Here is a 25,506-nt window from a genome sequence, read left to right on the forward strand (position 1 = left end):
TAGTTTCATCAGTATTTCCATATTTAACTAAATTAACTTTTTTTTAAATATTTGTTTCTAACATTACAATTTTTACACAGACATGGAATATCATACTAATATTGTAATTCCTTTACTTTAGAGTGGAGATGACGAAGACTACAAAAGAATCTTCACTAAGAAGATTAAACCTAGACTGAAGTCTGAGGATCTTGCTGAGGGTGTCGATGTGCGTACAGAGCGTCACAGCAGCACAAGCAGTGATGGTTGCACCGTTACTACAATCACTCGGAGAATAACTACCTACACTGTGGACATGCCGGGGGGGTCTAGTCAGCAGATTGATTCCTCAAGCCCTGAGTTCAAAATTCAGGTCTTGCAGCATGAGCAGTCGGAGGGGGATTCTTCACAAATCAGATTACCACATAGTAGCCTTGTTAGCAGTGCACACGGAGGTATACAAATGGGGGACATATCTCTTGGCGGGCCCCATATCACTGGCTCCTCTGTGAAGCACTGTAGCACAGGATCTATCACAGCAACAAGCGAATTAGATGGTAGTGGGAGAGAGATTGCATTTAATGTGTCAGACACTGGATTGTCCGGGGGAAAAGGACAGAGGATGATAGAACGTTTTGCAAGGACTGAAACTTCTACAGGCAGTAGTAATCTTTCTGGCAAAGTAACCATGGGGTTAGACAAAGAAGTGGGATATGTTTCTTCTCCAATGGAAGCTGGTTTTAAAGCATCAAGTATGATTAAAGAAACTGGGTTTGCTACAGTTAAGGTCCCTGTTCTGAACACTCGTGTTTCAGGTTTTTCCATTAGTGGAGATTCAGCCGGCAGTTTTGGCAGGGAATCTTTGTCTGAAGCACTTAAGGATGGCTCTGATGATAAAACTAAATTGTCTAAATTTAGCATAGATGTTCAAGGGCCCAAGGTAAATATTAAACATCCTGAAGCTGAAATCAGCCAGGGTTCGGATTTTGCCATCCCAGATGTAGACGGTAAAGTCAAGTTACCAAAAGTTGAAACTAGTGGATCAGTTGTTCACGTAGAGGACATTGGTGGTGAACTCAGGATATCCCATGTGAAAGAAACACAATTTGGAACTAAACCATTTACTGTAGAAAGTCCTGATTTGGAAGTGATTTATAACAATCAAAATCCTAAAGATGTTAGTCAAAGAGGTTTTAGCTTAACTGGCAATCAGGATCGGTCAGCTTCATCATTTACAGTGAAAGGCACTAATTTTGAGGGCTCCAATATGGGCACTGATGTAAAACTGTCCTCATTTGGACTTAAAGGTCCAACGTTTCAGGTACCTGATACTATAGTAAGTCTACCCGAAGCTAATGTTAAAATTACACAACCAGATATGGACATCAGGGGTCCAGAAAAACACACTGAAGGACATGAGGGTAAAGTCAAAGAAGCCACATTTAATGTGCCATCATTCTCTGGTCAGGGAATTTATATGCCACATGTGGACTTAAACCTGAAAGGACAAAAAGTGAAAGGAGATGTTAATGTGTCTGTTCCAAAGGTTGAAGGGAACATTATGACACCAACATTTGATATTAAAGAATCAGATCGTGAGAGTGCTAAGGGTGACTTTACGGTTTCAAAGGTAAAAATGCCCTCATTTGGAATGAAAAGTTCAGAAGAGAAGGGTCCAAATGTTGATCTCAATCTTGCAAAAGCAAAAATGGAGATTAAAGCAAAAGATGTAGATATCAAGACTCTAGAGATTGACATTGAGGGATCTGATAGAAAAGTTAAAGACAGCAATGTCAAGATAACATCAATTTCCGGTCCAAAGGTTTCTGTACCTGATGTGAACTTAAACGTGAAAGGGCCAACACAGAATGTCTCCACTCCAAAAGTGAAAGGAGATATTAATGCACCGAAAGTTGAAATTGAAGGCCATGTCATTGAGGATTTTGAGGGTGGTTTTAAGCTGCCAAAAATCAAGATGCCCTCCTTTGGAATCAAAGGTCCAAAAGTGGAGGGACCTGATGTTGACATAAATCTTCCCAAAGCAGACATGGAAATTAAAGCTCCAGATGTGGATATCAAGGGTCAAGAGCTTGACATTGAGGGAGCTAATGGAAAAATCAAGGGCTCCAAATTCAAGATGCCATCAATCGCTGGTCGAAAGATTTCTATGCCAGATATAGACTTAAACCTGAAAGGCCCAAAACTCAAAGGTGATGTTGATGTGTCTGTTCCAAAAGGGGAAGGAGATGTTAAAGCACCAAAAGTGGAAATCGAAGGCCCAGACCTTGAGGGACCTGAGGGTGGGTTTAAGATGCCAAAGATGAAAATTCCATCATTCGGAGTTAAAGGTCAAAAAGTGGAGGGTCCAGATGTAGATGTGGAAATCCCGAAAGCCAATATTGAGTTTAAGGCCCCAGATGTGGATATTAAAGCTCCAGAGTTTAACATTGAAGGACCTGAGGGAAAAATTGAGGGCCCCAAATTCAAGATGACATCAATCTCTGGTCCAAAGATTTCCATGCCAGATGTGGACTTCAACCTGAAAGGCCCAAAACTTAAGAGTGATCTTGACGTGTCTATTCCAAAAGTGGAAGGAGATATTAAAGCTCCAAAGGTCAAAATTGAAGGCCCAGACCTTGAAGGCCCTGAGGGTGGTTTTAAGATGCCAAAGATTAAAATGCCATCATTCGGGATCAAGGGTGCAAAAGTGGAGGGTCCAGATGTTGATGTTAAAATCCCTGAAAGCAATATTGAGGTTAAGGGACCAGGTGTAGATATTAAAGCTCCAGAGCTTGAGATTGAGGGACCTGATGGAAAAATCAAGGGCTCCAAATTCAAGATGCCATCAATTTCTGGTCCAAAGATTTCCATGCCAGATGTGGACTTCAACCTGAAAGGCCCCAAACTGAAAGGAGAAGTTGACGTGTCCGTTCCAAAAGTTAAAGGAGACATTAAAGCTCCCGAAGTAGATATCACGGGCCCAGAGCTTGACATTGAGGGACCTGAAGGAAATATCAAGGGCTCCAAATTCAAAATGCCATCTTTGTCTGGCCCAAAGATTTCAATGCCAGATCTTGATTTCAACCTGAAAGGCCCAAAACTCAAAGGTGATGTTGATGTGTCTGTTCTAAAAGTGGAAAGAGATGTTAAAACACCAAAAGTGGAAATCGAAGGCCCAGACCTTGAGGGTCCTGAGGGTGGTTTTAAGATGCCAAAGTTCAAAATACCATCATTTGGAGTCAAAGTTCCTAAAGTGGAAGGCCCTGATGTTGACATCAATCTCCCAAAAGCAGATGTTGATATTAAAGGACCTGAAATTGACATCAAAACTTCTGATCTTGACATTGAGGGACCTGAGGGCAAAATCAAAGGTCCAAAGTTCAAAATGCCTTCCATATCTGGTCCAAAGATCTCTATGCCAGATGTTGACTTCAACCTGAAAGGTCCAAAACTGAAAGGTAATGTTGATGTATCTGTTCCAAAAGTTAAAGGTGACATCAAAGCACCAGAAGTAGATGTCAAGGGCCCAGAGCTTGACATTGAGGGACCTGAGGGAAAAATCAAGGGCCCCAAATTCAAAATGCCATCTATGTCTGGCCCAAAGATTTCTATGCCAGATGTTGACTTCAACCTGAAAGGCCACAAACTCAAAGGTGATGTTGATGTGTCCATTCCTGAAGTGGAAGGAGATATTAAAGGACCAAAAGTTGAAATTGAAGGTCCAGACCTTGAGGGTCCTGAGGGTGGTTTTAAGATGCCAAAGATCAAAATGCCATCATTTGGAGTTAAAGGTCCTAAAGTGGAGGGCCCGGATGTTGACATAAATCTCCCAAAAGCAGATGTTAATGTTAAAGGACCTGAAATTGACATCAAAACTCCAGATCTTGACATTGAGGGACCTGAGGGAAAGATCAAGGGCCCCAAATTCAAAATGCCATCTATGTCTGGCCCAAAGATTTCTATGCCAGATGTTGACTTCAACCTGAAAGGCCCAAAACTCAAAGGTGATGTAGATGTGTCTGTTCCCAAAGTGGAAGGAGATGTTAAAGCACCAAAAGTGGAAATCGAAGGCCCAGACCTTGAGGGTCCTGAGGGTGGTTTTAAGATGCCAAAGTTCAAAATGCCATCATTTGGAGTTAAAGGTCCTAAAGTGGAGGGCCCAGATGTTGACATCAATCTCCCAACAGCAGATGTTAATGTTAAAGTACCTGAAGTTGACATTAAAACTCCTGATTTTAACATTGAAGGACCTGAGGGAAAAATCAAGGGCTCCAAATTCAAAATGCCATCTATATCTGGCCCAAAGATTTCTATGCCAGATGTTGACTTCAACCTGAAAGGCACAAAACTGAAAGGTGATGTTGATGTATCAGTTCCAAAAGGTAAAGGTGGCATCAAAGCACCAGAAGTAGATATTAAGGGCCCAGAGCTTGACATTGAGGGTCCTGAGGGAAAAATCAAGGGCCCTAAATTCAAAATGCCATCAATGTCTGGCCCAAAGATTTCTATGCCAGATGTTGACTTCAACCTGAAAGGCCCAAAACTCAAAGGTGATGTTGATGTGTCCATTCCAAAAGTGGAAGGAGATATTAAAGCACCAAAAGTTGAAATTGAAGGCCCAGACCTTGAGGGTCCTGAGGGCGGTTTTAAGATGCCAAAGATCAAAATGCCATCGTTTGGAGTTAAAGGTCCTAAAGTGGAGGGCCCAGATGTTGACATCAATCTCCCAAAAGCAAATGTTGATGTCAAAGGACCCGAAATTGACATAAGAACTCCTGATCTTAACATTGAAGGACCTGAGGGAAAAATCAAGGGCCCCAAATTCAAAATGCCATCTATGTCTGGCCCAAATATTTCTATGCCAGCTGTAGACTTCAACCTGAAAGGCCCAAAACTCAAAGGTGATGTGGATGTGTCTGTTCCAAAAGTGGAAGGAGATGTTAAAGCACCAAAAGTGGAAATCGAAGGCCCAGACCTTGAGGGTCCTGAGGGTGGTTTTAAGATGCCAAAGATCAAAATGCCATCGTTTGGAGTTAAAGGTCCTAAAGTGGAGGGCCCAGATGTTGACATCAATCTCCCAAAAGCAAATGTTGATGTCAAAGGACCCGAAATTGACATCAGAACTCCTGATCTTAACATTGAAGGACCTGAGGGAAAAATCAAGGGCCCAAAATTCAAAATGCCATCTATGTCTGGCCCAAAGATTTCTATGCCAGCTGTAGACTTCAACCTGAAAGGCCCAAAACTCAAAGGTGATGTTGATGTGTCTGTTCCAAAAGTGGAAGGAGATGTTAAAGCACCAAAAGTGGAAATCGAAGGCCCAGACCTTGAGGGTCCTGAGGGTGGTTTTAAGATGCCAAAGTTCAAAATGCCATCATTTGGAGTTAAAGGTCCTAAAGTGGAGGGCCCAGATGTTGACATCAATCTCCCAACAGCAGATGTTAAAGTACCTGAAATTGACATCAAAACTCCTGATCTTAACATTGAGGGACCTGATGGAAAAATCAAGGGCCCCAAGTTCAAAATGCCATCTATATCTGGCCCAAAGATTTCTATGCCAGATGTTGACTTCAACATGAAAGGCCCAAAACTGAAAGGTGATGTTGATGTATCAGTTCCAAAAGTTAAAGTCGACATGAAAGCAGCAGAACTAGATATCAAGGGCCCAGAGCTTGACATTGAGGGTCCTGAGGGAAAAATCAAGGGCCCTAAATTCAAAATGCCATCTATGTCTGGCCCAAAGATTTCTATGCCAGATGTTGACTTCAACCTGAAAGCCCCAAAACTCAAAGGTGATGTTGATGTGTCCATTTCAAAAGTGGAAGGAGATATTAAAGGACCAAAAGTTGAAATTGAAGGCCCAGACCTTGAGGGTCCCGAGGGTGGTTTTAAGATGCCAAAGTTCAAAATGCCATCATTTGGAGTCAAAGGTCCTAAACTGGAGGGCCCAGATGTTGACATCAATCTCCCAAAAGCAAATGTTAATGTTAAAGGACCTGAAATTGACATCAAAACTTCTGATCTTGACATTGACATTGAGGGACCTGAAGGAAAAATAAAAGGTCCCAAGTTCAAAATGCCATCTATGTCTGGCCCAAAGATTTCTATGCCAGATGTTGACTTCAACCTGAAAGGCCCAAAACTCAAAGGTGATGTTGATGTGTCTGTTCCAAAAGTGGAAGGAGATGTTAAAGCACCGAAAGTGGAAATCGAAGGCCCAGACCTTGAGGGTCCTGAGGGTGGTTTTAAGATGCCAAAGTTCAAAATGCCATCATTTGGAGTTAAAGGTCCTAAATTGGAGGGCCCAGATATTGACATCAATCTCCCAACAGCAGATATTAAAGTACCTGAAATTGACATCAAAACTCCTGATCTTAACATTGAGGGGCCTGAGGGAAAGATCAAGGGACCCAAGGTCAAAATGCCATCTATATCTGGTCCAAAGATCTCTATGCCAGATGTTGACTTCAACCTGAAAGGTCCTAAACTCAAAGGTGATGTTGATGTGTCTGTTCCAAAATTGGAAGGAGATATTAAAGGACCAAAAGTGGAAATCGAAGGTCCAGATCTTGATGGTCATCAAGGTGGTTTTAAAATGCCAAAGTTCAAAATGCCATCATTTGGAGTTAAAGGTCCTAAAGTGGAGGGCCCAGATGTTGATATCAATCTCCCAAAAGCAGATTTTGATGTTAAAGGACCTGAAATTGACATCAAAACTCCTGATCTTAACATTGAGGGACCCGATGGGAAAATCAAAGGTCCCAAGTTCAAAATGCCTTCCATATCTGGTCCAAAAATCTCTATGCCAGATGTTGATTTTAACCTGAAAGGTCCAAAACTGAAAGGTGATGTTGATGTATCAGTTCCAAAAGTTAAAGGTGACATCAAAGCACCAGAAGTAGATATCAAGGGCCCAGAGCTTGACATTGAGGGTCCTGAGGGAAAAATCAAGGGCCCCAAATTCAAAATGCCATCTATGTCTGGCCCAAAGATTTCTATGCCAGATGTTGACTTTAACCTGAAAGGCCCAAAACTCAAAGGTGATGTTGATGTGTCCATTCCAAAATTGGAAGGAGATATTAAAGCACCAAAAGTGGAAATTGAAGGCCCAGACCTTGAGGGTCCCGAGGGTGGTTTTAAGATGCCAAAGTTCAAAATGCCATCATTTGGAGTTAAAGGTCCTAAACTGGAGGGACCAGATGCTGACATCAATCTTCCAAAAGCAAATGTTGATGTTAAAGGACCTGAAATTGACATCACAACTCCTGATCTAGACAACGAAGGACCTGAAGGAAAAATAAAAGGTCCCAAGTTCAAAATGCCTTCTATGTCTGGTCCAAAGATCTCTATGCCAGATGTTGACTTCAACCTGAAAGGCCCAAAACTCAAAGGTGATGTTGATGTGTCCATTCCAAAAGTGGAAGGAGATGTTAAAGCACCGAAAGTGGAAATCGAAGGCCCACACCTTGAGGGTCCTGAGGGTGGTTTTAAGATGCCAAAGTTCAAAATGCCATCATTTGGAGTTAAAGGTCCTAAATTGGAGGGCCCAGATATTGACATCAATCTCCCAACAGCAGATATTAAAGTACCTGAAATTGACATCAAAACTCCTGATCTTAACATTGAGGGGCCTGAGGGAAAAATCAAGGGACCCAAGGTCAAAATGCCATCTATATCTGGTCCAAAGATCTCTATGCCAGATGTTGACTTCAACCTGAAAGGTCCTAAACTCAAAGGTGATGTTGATGTGTCTGTTCCAAAATTGGAAGGAGATATTAAAGGACCAAAAGTGGAAATCGAAGGCCCAGATCTTGATGGTCATCAAGGTGGTTTTAAAATGCCAAAGTTCAAAATGCCATCATTTGGAGTTAAAGGTCCTAAAGTGGAGGGCCCAGATGTTGATATCAATCTCCCAAAAGCAGATTTTGATGTTAAAGGACCTGAAATTGACATCAAAACTCCTGATCTTGACATTGAGGGACCCGATGGGAAAATCAAAGGTCCCAAGTTCAAAATGCCTTCCATATCTGGTCCAAAAATCTCTATGCCAGATGTTGATTTTAACCTGAAAGGTCCAAAACTGAAAGGTGATGTTGATGTATCAGTTCCAAAAGTTAAAGGTGACATCAAAGCACCAGAAGTAGATATCAAGGGCCCAGAGCTTGACATTGAGGGTCCTGAGGGAAAAATCAAGGGCCCCAAATTCAAAATGCCATCTATGTCTGGCCCAAAGATTTCTATGCCAGATGTTGACTTTAACCTGAAAGGCCCAAAACTCAAAGGTGATGTTGATGTGTCCATTCCAAAATTGGAAGGAGATATTAAAGCACCAAAAGTGGAAATTGAAGGCCCAGACCTTGAGGGTCCCGAGGGTGGTTTTAAGATGCCAAAGTTCAAAATGCCATCATTTGGAGTTAAAGGTCCTAAACTGGAGGGACCAGATGCTGACATCAATCTTCCAAAAGCAAATGTTGATGTTAAAGGACCTGAAATTGACATCACAACTCCTGATCTAGACATCGAAGGACCTGAAGGAAAAATAAAAGGTCCCAAGTTCAAAATGCCTTCTATGTCTGGTCCAAAGATCTCTATGCCAGATGTTGACTTCAACCTGAAAGGTCCAAAACTCAAAGGTGATGTTGATGTGTCCATTCCAAAAGTGGAAGGAAATATTAAAGAACCAAAAGTGGAAATTGAAGGCCCAGACCTTGAGGGTCATCAGGGTGGTTTTAAGATGCCAAAGTTCAAAATGCCATCATTTGGAGTTAAAGGTCCTAAAGTGGAGGGCCCAGATTTTGACATCAATCTCCCAAAAGCAAATGTTGATGTTAAAGGACCTGAAATTGACATAAAAACTCCTGATCTTGACATTGAGGGACCTGAGGGAAAAATCAAGGGCCCCAAATTCAAGATGCCATCTCTCTCCGGTCCAAAGATCTCCATGCCAGATGTTGACTTCAACCTGAAAGGGCCAAAACTGAAAGGTGATGTTGATGTATCAGTACCAAAAGTTAAATGTGACGTCAAAGCACCAGAAGTAGATATCAAGGGCCCAGAGCTTGACATTGAGGGTTCTGAGGGAAAAATCAGGGGCCCCAAATTCAAAATGCCATCTATGTCTGGCCCAATGATTTCTATGCCAGATGTTGACTTCAACCTGAAAGGCCCAACACTCAAAGGTGATGTTAATGTGTCCATTCCAAAAGTGGAAGGAGATATTAAAGCACCAAAAGTTGAAATTGAAGGTCCAGACCCTGAGGGTGGTTTTAAGATGCCAAAGTTCAAAATGCCTTCATTTGGAGTTAAAGGTCCTAAAGTGGAGGGCCCAGATTTTGACATCAATCTCCCAAAAGGAAATGTTAATGTTAAAGGACCTGAAGTCGACATCAAAACTCCTGATCTTGACATTGAGGGACCTGAGGGAAAAATCAAGGGCCCCAAATTCAAGACGCCATCTCTCTCTGGTCCAAAGATCTCCATGCCAGATGTTGACTTCAACCTGAAAGGGCCAAAACTGAAAGGTGATGTTGATGTATCAGTTCCAAAAGTTAAAGGTGACATCAAAGCACCAGAAGTTGATATCAAGGGCCCAGAGCTTGACATTGAGGGTCCTGAGGGAAAAATCAAGGGCCCCAAATTCAAAATGCCATCTATGTCTGGCTCAAAGATTTCTATGCCAGATGTTGACTTCAACCTGAAAGGCCCAAAACTCAGAGGTGATGTTGATGTGTCCATTCCAAAAGTGGAAGGAGATATTAAAACACCAAAAGTTGAAATTGAAGGCCCAGACCTTGAGGGTCCCGAGGGTGGTTTTAAGATGCCAAAGTTCAAAATGCCTTCATTTGGAGTTAAAGGTCCTAAAGTGGAGGGCCCAGATGTCGACATCAATATCCCAAAAGCAAATGTTAATGTTAAAGGACCTGAAATTGACATCAAAACTCCTGATCTTGACATTGAGGGACCTGAAGGAAAAATCAAAGGCCCCAAATTCAAGATGCCATCTCTCTCCGGTCCAAAGATCTCCATGCCAGATGTTGACTTCAACCTGAAAGGGCCAAAACTGAAAGGTGATGTTGATGTATCAGTTCCAAAAATTAAAGGAGACATTAAAACACCAGGAGTAGATATCAAGGGCCCAGAGCTTGACATTGAAGGACCTGAGGGAAAAATCAAGGGCCCCAAATTCAAGATGCCATCAATCTCCGGTCCAAAAATTTCTATGCCAGATGTTGACTTCAATCTGAAAGGGCCAAAACTGAAAGGTGATGTTGATATGTCTATTACAAAATTGGAAGGAGATATTAAAGGACCAAAAGTTGAAATTGAAGGCCCAGACCTAGAGGGTCTTGAGGGTGGTTTTAAGATGCCAAAGATCAAAATGCCATCATTTGGAGTTAAAGGTCCTAAACTGGAGGGCCCAGATGCTGACATCAATATCCCAAAATCAGATGCTGATGTTAAAGGACCTGCAATTGACATACAAACTCCTGATCTTGACATTGAGGGACCTGAAGGGAAAATAAAAGGTCCCAAGTTCAAAATGCCTTCTATGTCTGGTCCAAAGATCTCAATGCCAGATGTTGACTTCAACCTGAAAGGTCCAAAACTCAAAGGTGATGTTGATTTGTCCATTCCAATGTTGGAAGGAGATATTAAAGCACCAAAAGTTGAAATTGAAGGCCCAGACCTTGAGGGTCATCAGGGTGGTTTTAAGATGCCAAAGTTCAAAATGCCATCATTTGGAGTCAAAGGTCCTAAAGTGGAGGGCCCAGATTTTGACATCAATCTCCCAAAAGCAGATATTAATGTTAAAAGACCTGAACTTGACATCAAAACTCCTGATCTTGACATTGAGGGACCCGAGGGGAAAATCAAAGGTCCCAAATTCAAAATGCCTTCCATATCTGGTCCACAAATCTCTATGCCAGATGTTGATTTCAACCTGAAAGGTCCAAAACTGAAAGGTGATGTTGATGTATCAGTTCCAAAAGTTAAAGGTGACATCAAAGCACCAGAAGTAGATATCAAGGGCCCAGAGCTTGACATTGAGGGTCCTGAGGGAAAAATCAAGGGCCCCAAATTCAAAATGCCATCTATGTCTGGCCCAAAGATTTCTATGCCAGATGTTGACTTCAATCTGAAAGGCCCAAAACTCAAAGGTGATGTTGATCTGTCCAGTCCAAAAGTGGAAGGAGATATTAAAGCTCCAAAAGTTGAAATTGAATGCCCAGACCTTGAGGGTCCTGAGGGTGGTTTTAAGATGCCAAAGTTCAAAATGCCATCATTTGGAGTTAAAGGTCCTAAAGTGGAGGGCCCAGATGTTGACATCAATCTCCCAAAAGCAGATGTTGATGTTAAAGGACCTGAAATTGACATCAAAACTCCTGATCTTGACATTGAGGGACCTGAGGGAAAAATCAAGGGCCCCAAATTCAAGATGCCATCTCTCTCCGGTCCAAAGATCTCCTTGCCAGATGTTGATTTCAACCTGAAAGGGCCAAAACTGAAAGGAGATGTTGATGTATCAGTTCCAAAAGTTAAAGGAGAAATTAAAGCACCAGAAGTAGATATCAAGGGCCCAGAGCTAGACTTTGAAGGACCTGAGGGAAAAATCAAGGGTCCCAAATTCAAGATGCCATCAATCTCTGGTCCTAAAATGTCAATGCCAGATGTTGACTTTAACCTGAAAGGGCCAAAACTAAAAGGTGATGTTGATGTGTCCGTTCCAAAATTGGAAGGGGATATTAAAGGACCAAAAGTTGAAATTGAAGGCCCAGACCTTGAGGGTCCTGAAGGTGGTTTTAAGATGCCAAAGATCAAAATGCCATCATTTGGGCTTAAAGGTCCTAAAGTGGAGGGCCCAGATGTTGACATCAATCTCCCAAAAGCAGATATTGAGGTTAAGGCACCAGATATGGATATTAAAACTGCAGAGCTTGACCTTGAGGGACCTGAGGGCAAAATCAAGGGCCCAAAATTCAAGATGCCGTCAATCTCCGGTCCAAACATTTCTATGCCAGATGTTGACTTCAACCTGAAAGGTCCAAAACTCAAAGGTGATGTTAATCTATCTGTTCCAAAAGTTAAAGGAGACATTAAAGCTCCAGAAGTAGATATCAAGGGCCCAGAGCTTGACATTGAAGGACCTGAAGTAAAAACCAAGGGCCCAAAACTGAAGATGCCATCAGTATCTGGTCCTGAAGGTCCTAATGTTGAGGTCAATATTCCGGAAACAAATGTGAAAAAGCCAAAGTTCAAGATGCCAAAATTTAAAATGCCAAAATTTGGTTTTAAGTCACCCAAAGGAGATATTGATATTAATGTGCCTAGTAGTGATGTCAATATTAAATCACCAGACATTGACATCAAAACCCCTGATCTAGACATTGAGGGACCTGAAGGAAAAATCAAAAGTCCCAAGTTCAAAATGCCTTCTATGTCTGGTCCAAAGATCTCTATGCCAGATGTAGACTTCAACTTGAAAAGTCCAAAAGTCAAGGGTGATATGGATTTCTCTGGACCCAAGATTGCAGGTGACATTAAGGCTCCAAAAGTGGACATTGAAGGTCCTGATTTTGATATAGAGGGCCCAGAAGGTGGCTTGAAGATGCCAAAGATCAAAATGCCATCATTTGGACTTAAAGGACCTAAAATGGAGGGCCCGGATGTTGACTTCAAAACTCCTGATCTTGACATTGAGGGACCTGAAGGGAAAATAAAAGGTCCCAAGTTCAAAATGCCTTCTATGTCTGGTCCAAATATTTCTATGCCAGATGTAGACTTCAACTTGAAAGGTCCAAAAGTTAAGGGTGATATGGATATCTCTGGACCCAAGATTGCAGGTGACATAAAGGCTCCAAAAGTGGACATTGATGGTCCTGATTTTGATATAGAGGGACCAGAAGGTAGCTTGAAGATGCCTAAATTCAAAATGCCATCATTTGGATTCAAAGGACCTAAAGTGGAGGGCCCAGATGTTGACCTCAGTCTCCCAAAAGCAAATGTTGATGTTAAAGGACCTGATCTTGATTTTGAGGGACCTGAAGGAAAAATAAAAGGGCCCAAGTTCAAAATGCCTTCTATGTCTGGTCCAAAGATCTCTATGCCAGATGTAGACTTCAACTTGAAAAGTCCAAAAGTCAAGGGTGATATGGATATCTCTGGACCCAAGATTGCAGGTGACATAAAGGCTCCAAAAGTGGACATTGAAGGTCCTGATTTTGATATAGAGGGCCCAGAAGGTGGCTTGAAGATGCCTAAATTCAAAATGCCATCATTTGGATTAAAAGGACCTAAAGTGGAGGGCCCAGATGTTGACCTCAATCTCCCAAAAGCAAATATTGATGTTGAAGGACCTGATCTTGACATCGAGGGACCTGAAGGGAAAATAAAAGGTCCCAAGTTCAAAATGCCTTCTATGTCTGGTCCAAAGATCTCTATGCCAGATGTAGACTTCAACTTGAAAAGTCCAAAAGTCAAGGGTGATATGGACATCTCTGGACCCAAGATTGCAGGTGACATAAAGGCTCCAACATTGGACATTGAAGGTCCTGATTTTGATATAGAGGGCCCAGAAGGTGGCTTGAAGATGCCTAAATTCAAAATGCCATCATTTGGATTCAAAGGACCTAAAGTGGAGGGCCCAGATATTGACCTCAATCTCCCAAAAGCAAATGTTGATGTTGAAGGACCTGATCTTGACATTGAGGGACCTGAAGGGAAAATAAAAGGGCCCAAGTTCAAAATGCCTTCTATGTCTGGTCCAAAGATCTCTATGCCAGATGTAGACTTCAACTTGAAAAGTCCAAAAGTCAAGGGTGATATGGATATCTCTGGACCCAAGATTGCAGGTGACATAAAGGCTCCAAAAGTGGACATTGAAGGTCCTGATTTGGATATAGAGGGCCCAGAAGGTGGCTTGAAGATGCCTAAATTCAAAATGCCATCATTTGGATTCAAAGGACCTAAAGTGGAGGGCCCAGATGTTGACTTCAATCTCCCAAAAGCAAATATTGCTGTTGAAGGACCTGATCTTGACATCGAGGGACCTGAATGGAAAATAAAAGGTCCCAAGTTCAAAATGCCTTCTATGTCTGGTCCAAAGATCTATATGCCAGACGTAGACTTCAACTTGAAAAGTCCAAAAGTCAAGGGTGATATGGATATCTCTGGACCCAAGATTGCAGGTGACATAAAGGCTCCAAAAGTGGACATTGAAGGTCCTGATTTTGATATAGAGGGCCCAGAAGGTGGCTTGAAGATGCCTAAATTCAAAATGCCATCATTTGGATACAAAGGACCTAAAGTGGAGGGCCCAGATGTTGACCTCAATCTCCCAAAAGCAAATGTTGATGTTGAAGGACCTGATCTTGACATTGAGGGACCTGAAGGGAAAATAAAAGGTCCCAAGTTTAAAATGCCATCTATGTCTGGTCCAAAGATCTCTATGCCAGATGTTGACTTCAACTTGAAAGGTCCAAAGGTCAAGGGTGATATGAATGTCTCTGGTCCCAAAATTGCAGGTGACATAAAGGCTCCAAAAGTGGACATTGAAGGTCCTGATTTTGATATAGAGGGCCCAGAAGGTGGTTTGAAGATGCCTAAATTCAAAATGCCGTCATTTGGATTCAAAGGACCTAAAGTGGAGGGCCCAGATATTGACCTCAATCTCCCAAAAGCAAATGTTGATTTTGAAGGACCTGATCTTGACATCGAGGGACCTGAAGGGAAAATAAAAGGGCCCAAGTTCAAAATGCCTTCTATGTCTGGTCCAAAGATCTCTATGCCAGATGTTGACTTCAACTTGAAAAGTCCAAAGGTCAAGGGTGATATGAATGTCTCTGTACCCAATGTTGCAGGTGACATGAAGGCTCCAAAAGTGGACATTGAAGGTCCTGATTTTGATATAGAGGGCCCAGAAGGGGGCTTGAAGATGCCTAAATTCAAAATGCCATCATTTGGATTCAAAGGACCTAAAGTGGAGGGCCCAGATATTGACGTCAATCTCCCAAAAGCGAATGTTGATTTTGAAGGACCTGATCTTGACATCGAGGGACCTGAAGGGAAAATAAAAGGTCCCAAGTTCAAAATGCCATCTATGTCTGGTCCAAAGATCTCTATGCCAGATGTTGACTTCAACTTGAAAAGTCCAAAGGTCAAGGGTGATATGAATGTCTCTGTACCCAATATTGCAGGTGACATGAAGGCTCCAAAAGTGGACATTGAAGGTCCTGATTTTGATATAGAGGGCCCAGAAGGTGGCTTGAAGATGCCTAAATTCAAAATGCCATCATTTGGATTCAAAGGACCTAAAGTGGAGGGCCCAGATATTGACGTCAATCTCCCAAAAGCAAATGTTGATTTTGAAGGACCTGATCTTGACATCGAGGGACCTGAAGGGAAAATAAAAGGTCCCAAGTTCAAAATGCCATCTATGTCTGGTCCAAAGATCTCTATGCCAGATGTTGACTTAAACTTGAAAAGTCCAAAGGTCAAGGGTGATATGAATGTCTCTGGACCCAAAATTGCAGGTGACATAAAGGCTCCAAAAGTGGACATTGAAGGTCCTGATTTTGATATAGAGGGCCCAGAAGGTGGCTTGAAGATGTCTAAATTCAAAATGCCATCATTTGGATTCAAAGGACCTAAAGTGGAGGGCCCAGATATTGACCTCAATCTCCCAAAAGCAAATGTTGATTTTGAAGGACCTGATCTTGACATCGAGGGACCTGAAGGGAAAATAAAAGGTCCCAAGTTCAAAATGCCTTCTATGTCTGGTCCAAAGATCTCTATGCCAGATGTAGACTTCAACTTGAAAGGTCCAAAACTAAAAGGGGATGTTGATGTGTCCGTTCCTAAAATGGAAGGAGATATTAAAGTACCAAAAGTTGAAATTGAAGGCCCAGACCTTGAGGCTCCTGAGGGTGGTTTTAAGATGCCAAAGTTCAAAATGCCATCATTTGGAGTTAAAGGTCCTAAATTGGATGGCCCAGATGTTGACACCAATATCCCAAAAGCAAATGTTAATATTAAAGGACCTGAAATTGACATCAAAACTCCTGATATTAACTTTGAGGGACCTGAGGGAAAAATCAAGGGCCCCAAATTCAAAATGCCATCTATCTCTGGCCCAAAGATTTCTATGCCAGATGTTGACTTCAATCTGAAAGGTCCAAAACTAAAAGGTGATGTTGACATGTCCATTCCAAACATTGAAGGAGATATTAAAGCACCAAAAGTTCAAATTGAAGGCCCAGATCTCGAGGGTCCTGAGGGTGGTTTTAAGATGCCGAACATCAAAATGCCATCATTTGGACTTAAAGGTCCCAAAGTGGAGGGCTCAGATGTTGACATTAATCTCCCAAAAGCAGATGTTGATATTAAAAAACCTAAAATGGACATTAGAACTCCTGATCTTGACATTGAGGGACCTGAGGGCAAAATCAAAGGTCCCAAGTTTAAAATGCCTTCCACATCTGGTCCAAAGATCTCTATGCCAGATGTTAACTTAAATTTAAAAGGCCCAAACTTCAAGAGTGATGTGGATGTGTCTGGACCAAAGATAACAGGTGACATAAATGCTCCAAAATGGGATATTGATGCTCCTGATATTGATATAGAGGGCCCAGAGGGTGGCATAAAGATGCCAAAAATCAAAATGCCTTCATTTGGAATGAAAGGCCCTAAACTGGAGGGTTCAGATGTTGACATCAATCTCCCAAAAGCTGATTTTGATATCAAAGGACCTGAAATTGATGTTAATGCTCCTGATCTTGACATTGAGGGACCTGAGGGGGGTTTAAAACATGTTAAGTTCCCAAAATTCAAAGGGCCCAACTTCGGGATAAAGTCTTCGGGTGGCAGTCTTTCAGTACCTGAAAAAGATATTAAAGCGAGAGGTGATGTCAACATTAGTGGACCAGATGCTAACATCAAGGTTCCAAAAACCAAGAAATCTAAATTTTCACTTGGAGTTAAGAGCCCAAAATTGGATGCAGATATTCCAGATGCTGATGGTAGTTTAGAAGGACCTGATATGAACATAGATGTAAAAGGAAAAAAGGGTAAATTCAAATTGACCAAAGGGAAGTCTAAAACGGTTGATGGTGATATGACGACTGAAATTGTCAAGTTGGAGGCAAATGAACCTGATTTACAGTTGAAGTCAACCAAAGTAAAGAAACCTTTTTTTGGAAAGTTACATTTTCCTGATGTGGAATTTGACATTAAATCTCCAAAAGTTAAAGGTAGTTCATCTGCGTCTGGAACTATAAAATCATCTTATGTTGATTTGCCATCTGCAAGCCTTAAAACTGATATTCAGACACCAGATGCTAGTTTGGACAGTCCAGATTTCAAAACAAAAGGGGGGAAAATAAAAATGCCTAAATTAAAAACTCCTGAACTGAATGTTAGAGGTGGAACATTGGAGACCTTGCATTCGCCAGATATCAGTGTAGCAGGATCAGGCATTAATGGAAAAGGCAATGTTAAAATTGATATGGAAGGAAAAACACAGGGGACAGTACAGTCTGTAAATGTCCATGGTGTGGCTTTAGATGCGGATTTAAATCTCACTGAACGAAAAGGAGTAGAAGGGAGCATTGAAATACCAGGCTTTAATGTGAGGGGACAAAAGGGAGTGGCTGCAAGTGGGTTAGGCATGAAGCCAGATGCATCATTATCTGGGGTTGGGTACCCAGAAGGTAATGTAACCTTTCCTAAAATCAAAGTACCAAAGTTTGGTGTTGCATTGCCTAAAGTAGAAGGAAGAGAGATGGGCGTAGACGTAGGTTCAGGTGAATTGGCTGCGGGTGTTAAAGTTAGTTCCCAAAGTCTAGAAATGCAGAGCACTGATGTGAAAAGCAGTGGTGGAAAAATGAAAGTCAAAATGCCAAAATTTTTCAAATCTAAATCTAAAGGTGGCAGTGCAGCTGATCTTTATGTTGAGGGAGGAGATGCTGATCTTACCACTAAAGGTGGTGCAAATGTGTCTAAGGAGTTAAGTCTTAGTTCTGGGGAATTGATAAGTGGCAAGTTGGCAGTAGAGGGAAGCTCTGGATTTAAGGTTTCACCAAAGAGTAAATCTGCCTCCCTTGATTTCTTCAAAAAATCACGACATCACTCATCCTCTGTAAGTGATGAGGGAGGTTTAGCTTTCCCTGCTTCTACTGAAGAGCACTTACAGGCTGAGGGTGGCAACATTTCAATAGATGGTGGAGAAACAATGATTAAAAGCAAAAAAGGAAAGTTGAAGTTTGCTACAATTGGAGGTTTTAGTTCAAAAAGTAAAGGTTCATATGAAGTGACAGATGAAAGTGAGGTTAGAATTGAGGGTGCTGGAGGAGTTGCTCAGCCTTTAAAGAAGTCCAGAATGTCGTCGTCATCTAGTAGTGATAGTGGTTCAAAGGGTAGTTTTCGGTTTCCACAACTCGAAATAGCCGTTTCGCCAAAGAAATAGTTTTTACACTAGTGTACACAGTACATTCACAATTTTTTTTTTGTCAGTCTTGACTACATGTAAATCTGTATTTCATTTAAACAATAGTGCACTGTTTCTTCAATTTCCACAAATGTTCTTTACAGGCATTGATATTTTTTGAATCACAATTTAACTGTAAATAAGAGAAATCTGTTATGTAATTTTAATTCCTTTGTTTTGTAGATAGGAATTTCATGTCCAATCCAACAATGTGTGTAGTTGATATAAAATGTTCTGCATTTAGCTTTGAGTTGTCATCTGATAACTTGTTATATTTTTGTACCTTTGAAAGTTTTGGAACTCTTGTCCTTTCTAAAATTGTCTGGATACATTTACACACAAGAGGCAGGATTTTACAGTAGTTACATGTGAAAGGATTTTATGACTTCAACTTCATTTATATATTTAGTGATGTATCATATGTACTCATCACGAATAAATAACTAATTACAACAATGATAAACCTGATATAATTTGTAAGCACAATGAAGTTTAAGGGCTGTACAAACTGTAAATAAATTGATTCAAAATAGATACATTTGATAACATAACATTGTCTCCCAAATAATATAACACTTCAGATATTATGGAATTTACGCAGAGATTATAATCTTCTAAAGTATTTATATCTAAGACTGTCTTTTCCATTGATTGATTGAATCTTTTTAAAATGCACAACAGGTAGCAGTTGACAAAAGCTGCAACTTGCTTTGATTTTTAATGGTTTCTAAGGCATATATTTTTTTAGTTATATCTTCCATATTTCTTTACATCCAGTTGGCTCTCTTTCTTCCTCTCACTAAATTTATGAAATGTGCTGTCATGTGGGGATATAACTACAGGAAATCTAATGCCAATGGTTAAACATTAATATTTTGATGAGGCATAAAATGTGCATTGCCCTTGTAAATAATGGGACATTTAGGCTTCAAGTTTAACACTTTTTTTTTTTTTTTTTTTTTTTGTATGAGTTGCAAAATTTAAATAAAGTGATCAACTATCAATACATGCTTGTGGTGAGAATGTTATTCTTTTCATTTAAATCCTATATATTATAATGTAAAAAACTGTAAACCTCACAATGTTTTGTTGGGACATTAACTTCAGGATTTAAGATCACTGAATGCCTAAAAATAAGACTGCCTTTGTTCAACCCTAATAAATCTAACCATTGTGCTTTTAGCTATTAGCTTTCTATGAATGCTTTGATAAGAGCCAACACCAAGAAAACAGGAAATGGGCTTTCCTGTCCGACATGGTTCTTCAAATCATCACTAAGGAAGGAAATGATCAGGAAATTCCTTTAAGGGAGGAAAGTGTGGTTTGTTTTGTATGCAAATATTCGTTAGCAGAACTGGGATGAGCAACTGCGTGCATTCTTTAGTTAACGCAGTTTAGTTGAAATCTAAGACGAGGAACTTAAGCTGAGAGGAATACAGGCAAAAATCCATATTTTTCTTATTTCATTTTAAAGGTAAGACATGATTTTCTTTTACTATCAATGCTACTGACATTACACAAGAAATTTAGTGGATTAGGCTGGATTATATGATTATAAAATACGCTGTTTTATGCACTGGGTTGATTTTTAAATTCCCAATCTGAGTGACATGGACACTCCATGTCAAATGTTACGAGAGACAATATCTTACAGATTTTATTAGAATTAAACTGGTTTCCTATTTGTGTGCTTTCCGTCATGTTATCACTTCATTCCAAGACATGCCTTTTTATAAATCAAAGCCTAGAGAAGATGACAATTTTGACTATGATAATAATAATAAAAACAAATTAAAAAGATCGTTTAAAAAAAACTATTAACAGTGCAATATGGTCATTTATTTTGATTATTTTTATAAAAGGGCCAGTGTGTTAAGAGTGTTGTTCAACATCAAATGCCCCTCTTTGTAGTTGCATATAGAATTATGAGGTATGCAGGTAGAAATAATCATTTATCTCTCTTTATCTGGTAAGAAGATGTTTGTGGATAATACAAAGAGCAGCAGTCTAGGCTGAATTCTCTTGAATCAAAGAGGACGCAAACAAATGGTGTTCATGACTCCTATAGGAATAAGACTTATATAATAAGAGTTCAGTTCATACTGGTGTGTTTTACAGTGACCCATACAGCAAATATACATTTTATGGTGGAATTCTCAAACAAAATAATTAGCAATGTATTTCTTAGTCAACCCCCTTGGCACTTTAAGGACAGAGATCATTTAAAGAAAAAAATATATATATATTAGGGCTGGGAAAAGATTAATCGCAATTAATCGCATCCAAAATAAAAGTTTGTGTTTACATAATATATGTGTGTGCACTGTGTATAATCATTTTGTATATATAAATACACACACATGCATGTATACATATAAGAATTTTTATTTATTTATATAACATTATTTATATAAATTATAAATAAATATATAGAGTATATATATGAAAATATTTCTTAAATATATACATGCATGTTTGTGTATTTATATATATACAAAATAATTATACACAGTGCACACACATATATTATGTAAACACAAACTTTTATTTCGGATGCGATTAATCGCGATTAATCTTTTCCCAGCCCTAAAATATACACTAAAAAAGGCTAGTACTGATTTAAATTATTTGATAAATCTTCAACCTCAGTTTAGTTATGGATATTTAAAGCTATGTACTATTTCAGATAAATTGTTGTAGCTTGAAAAAATTATTTTCAAGCATGCTAAAATGTTCCATTCAAGCCTGTAATTAGTCTAATTAACAAGGATGACAGAAATCAGTTTCTAAATATTAATAAGATAAATGCACAATTGATCTACTGTAGTGCTGTTGTTTCATGGCCGTATTAAGGAGCTGTCTTTTAAGACATTAACATAAAATTAAACATAGCCATTTGCTCAAAAAAACATCAAAAAGGTTTCAGAAGGACATAATGGAATAATTGAATAGTCTAACATTATCCACCCAGACTACCCTTCATAACAGTGTAGCTTCAAATGAGATTAGTTTGTGCAACCAAAGGAAATTCATCCATCCTACATGCCCTCCACCCCCTGCTGTTCACTGCTTACATAATGCATCAAGGTACAAAAATTGGTAATTAAACAGTCTCACACAGCTGGGGTGAGAACATCTGGACGACAAAATTCTCACCCAAATGTTTAGATTCAGAACAACTAGTGATGCCTTAATTTGACAATTTTGCTGTAGTACTTGCACAGATCAGAAGATTCTTTCAAAGCCTGATCCCATGTTCTGATTACAGTTATACATGTTTTCAGTGCACTTTGACATTCTTTCAAAACATAAGATTATTGTATTATGTAATGAGAACATTTGGTTTAATCACCGAAACACAACAGTGCATGATCTTTCAATTTAGTGTTTTTAACAATTAGTTTATTCAGAAGCAAACATTGCAAGATAATGTTTCAACACCATTGTTACTAAAAGAATTACAGTAATAGAGGCTATCAACTGTAGAACAAAGCTCCGAAACAATAAGATCGATCGTCATCTAAATTAAAAACAAAAAGGTAACACTTTAAAATAAGGTTCCATTTGTAAACATTAGTTAACTACATTAAATAACATGAATTTACAATGAAAAAATGAATAACTAATGTTAATTTCAACATTTATTAACACATCATTCAAATTAAAAGTTATATAATGGACCTGAGCTAACATGAACTAACAATGGACAGTTGTACTTTTATCAACTAGCGTTAACAAAGATTGTAACAAATGCATTACTCATTAGTTGATGCTAGTTAATGTATTAAGTAATCGCAGACAGCAACATAATGTCAGCCCAGATCCGGCCCACATCTGCTACACGTGGATTCTACAGATACCAGATGTGGGCTGTATCTGGGCCGACACTATGTTAACTAAAGGGACCTTAATGTAATGTGTTACCAACAAAACCATATAGTAATGAAATGTGATGCTGACCAGAAAAAAAGAGAAGAAAACTTGGTACTTCTTTGATGATTTGATGCATATCACCTTAAAACAATATCTATCACTCTTTATTTCTTCTTTTTATGTTTTGATTTGCAAATTTGTCTGAGGCTCAAACCACCTCCATCACACTAAGGAATGAAGCAAACTGCACCACCTCACCATAATGGATACAAAGGACAATGGTATCCATATTTTGAGCATAACAAAGAAGGCACTGCACATGAATAAATCATTGACTGTATCTGCAGTATTAGACCAGCAAATCTTTGGATACAAATAGAGGCAATGAGCAATATGACGCACACTGCAGTGCATTTAGATCCACCTTTTTGATAGGACAGGATAAACAACCTCAGCTGTATAAACGGAATTAATGTTATCACATCCCCGAGTGCAAACATCAGGAAATATTAGCATTGTGATAAAAAAAATAGTTTTGCTTCATATGTATTTTAAGGAAGACACATGCAGGTGTTAAGTTCACAATCAGAAATAATCAGTTGGTACCATCGCCAAACCCCAAGCAAAATAGTTTTAGGCATATTAAAATGAATACACCGTTCATACATTTTTGTTATTTTGTTCAATAATAGATACTGCTCTACAGTATTTGAATGCTGCGATTCAATAGCATAGTACACAGTCAAATACTGTAGACATTTCCTGAACATTTATTAGAGATGAAACACTGACTGGTGCTGCAATGAAGAAGTCAAAACAGTGATACTCTTTGATGTTTATCTGTCACTATGGCTTGAGACAGACAGTGAGAGAATAATTTTTCTGCATGGTTTCCTCCTTCGTTGAGAGGCTGAGACTGTCTCCCACGGGATCCCATCAGATTGGGGTGGGGGGACTGTGTGAGAAGACATGTCTATGTGCATGCGTGAGCGAGAGAGAGAGCTGGAGCGAGGGAAAGAGCATGTGTGCACACATAAAGGAAAGGGGCAGAGTGTGAGTTCGAGCGCAGATGATGCTGCTCGTGGAAGGAGATGGTGCTGGTTTTGGCGTTCCTTCCTGTTCTACAATATTTCCCCCACTAAGGTTTGACCTCTGTGTCCTGTCTGTTTGGCACCTCACCTTCTCGGGTAAGAGCTGTTCATTTTTTTTGCTGCTGGAATCAGATCAGGTTGCTGTAAGCGTTCCTCATTTTTTTGTGTTTTGTGTGTGTCGTATGTGCAGAGATACACAGAACGACAAAGGGAAGGGAGGAGGGTGGAACAGGCAGAGGATATCATGTGTGTGCTATAAGTAAGGACAAGGAGGAGACAGAGTTGGAGAAGAGGGGAAATAAGACACAAGGCAAAAGCTGCAGACATCGTCTCTTTTTTGGCCAGAACTGGCAACAAAGACAAAAGAGGTAAAGCTTCTGAAGCCGAGACCCAGACATTCTGCCTCGTTATACCTTGGATTCCATGTGCAACTGTGATTGAGGGCGAATAGGATGTCTGTGTCTGGAAAAAAGGAGTTTGACGTGAAGCAGATCCTCAGGCTCCGCTGGCGCTGGTTCAGCCACAGCACTCAAACCTCAGCTGGAAATGGGGGCTATATCCAACAGGAAGGTTTCGACCACCGGGGAACACCGGTCCGGCTGAAGAGTCACTCTCGGGACAGAGGAGGACTTCGCAAGAGCAACAGCCCTGTGCACAGCATTCTGGCTCCGAACGCTGGACCCACTCCTGTTTATGTCAGGCCGGGGAATCAATCATGGCACCAGCAAAACATCATCCAGCACCTCCAAGCTAGCGAGGAGCTTCCCAAGAGCAACTCACCTTGCAGTGCCAGGAAAGAGGAGGCGAAGAGCAGCCATGAGGATGTGAAGAGCAATCCGGAGGATCCCTCTGAAGAGGAAGCCACAGACAGGTAAAAAAAAAAAAAAAAAAAACAACCTCAGTGCAGAAATAGAACCGTGTGTGAAAATGTGTGAAGAGGTGCCTGCTGTTGTCAGCTAACACATTCAAGCGGCTAAGTTTTGCCTGTAGGCATAAAATACATGCGGTTTTTAGAAGAAAATCCTATTTTTGCCCTTCATGCAGTAATGAATACAGACAGTATGGTGCTGAGAGATGAGCGGGGTGTTATTTTGGCACGGAGTGGATTTACGGTAAGCCCCAGGGAGCGTCAGGATTGAGTACAAGTAAAGTATTTAACTGTCACTTTATTTGAGCTCATTACGCCAGTGAAATTCTCTCAGAAATGACAGTTTGTTTTGTTTTCATTCGCTGTTTTGTCAGTGCTTAGGGCCGCCGCTTACACGTTGGTTTGGGCTTCGGAGAATATAATTTTTCAATCAACTCCACCATTGCAGCTGCCACCACAGCTCACCTGGGAATAGTTCATTCACATGGCATACGGGTTGTAGAAACACAGCTCTGAAATATCCATGGATAAATTATTCATCAAGCAGACATCTCACAAAACACAGAGGAAAACATAGAGGCGTCTGTATTTAGCTGGCAGTATAACACATTCTTTAAGCCGTGAGGTGGCTCGCTCTTCATTTTAGCAGCCTGTATTTTCATAACCTGAAGCTGGAACATTTCACGGCTTGTTAATGCATGCATCCTCTGCCTTATTAATGTTACAGAGAGTATACCATTACATCAGAGACCATTGGTGCAAAGGCTATAAATTTGGGAAGGACAACAGGATGAATTATCTTTAGTGGGGATGATATTTACACATCAGTGCAGTTCAGAGAAAGAGAACATTTAATTTGCTTGCGCCGATCGATCGAAATTTATGAGATTATAAAGGCCTTCCACAGATAAATTTCAATTCACATCTTAAGTGCTGGATGTTTAGAAGAGAAAGATCTTGTTTTTTTCCACCGAGCTCTGTATAGTTGTATGTCATTGTATGTCAATATGTCATTGTAGTGTAATGTAGGAAGTAAACATTTTCTCAGATAAGGAAGTGGAGAGACTGACCCATAATAAAAGATGATGTCATTAGAGATAAAAACAAAAAAAACACTCTTTTCTAAAGAAATGTTTCAACATAAATACACAACATTCTACACCTGATCAACAGTTATAGCCTTTTATGCGTATACTGTCCTATTTTATATATAA

At 40.1% G+C, this 25,506-nt stretch overlaps 2 protein-coding genes across 20 annotated transcripts in view; both read left to right on the top strand.

Moving 5' to 3' along the window:
• Window positions 1-19,466, top strand: part of ahnak (AHNAK nucleoprotein) — a 33,429-nt gene extending 13,963 nt beyond the window's left edge. Inside the window, exons 5-7 of one of the 17 annotated variants that reach the window (XM_077235991.1) lie at window positions 122-5,975; window positions 6,327-12,575; window positions 12,885-19,466. In XM_077235991.1, the coding sequence (XP_077092106.1) occupies window positions 122-5,975; window positions 6,327-12,575; window positions 12,885-18,439 (17,658 nt within the window). In that variant the 3' untranslated portion in view covers window positions 18,440-19,466. Of the gene's footprint in view, window positions 1-121; window positions 5,976-6,023 lie in introns of all 17 variants that reach the window. The other 16 variants (XM_077235999.1, XM_077235996.1, XM_077235994.1 and 13 more) reach the window with 16 other exon arrangements.
• A 131-nt stretch (window positions 19,467-19,597) lies between these two features.
• The window catches only part of klhl4 (kelch-like family member 4), a 47,553-nt gene continuing 41,644 nt past the window's right edge, over window positions 19,598-25,506 (top strand). For 2 of the 3 annotated variants that reach the window (XM_077236008.1, XM_077236007.1), the window contains exon 1: window positions 19,598-19,934. Coding sequence is in view for 1 of the 3 variants with exons in the window: in XM_077236006.1 (XP_077092121.1) it covers window positions 23,877-24,295 (419 nt within the window). In the remaining 2 variants the exon portion in view is untranslated. Of the gene's footprint in view, window positions 19,935-23,531; window positions 24,296-25,506 lie in introns of those variants that run through there. The other variant, XM_077236006.1, reaches the window with a different exon arrangement.

This window comes from Siphateles boraxobius, unplaced genomic scaffold (genome assembly GCF_051911475.1).
Source record: "Siphateles boraxobius isolate OS27281-9 unplaced genomic scaffold, OSU_SipBor_1 2, whole genome shotgun sequence".
Taxonomy (NCBI): Eukaryota; Metazoa; Chordata; class Actinopteri; order Cypriniformes; family Leuciscidae; genus Siphateles; species Siphateles boraxobius.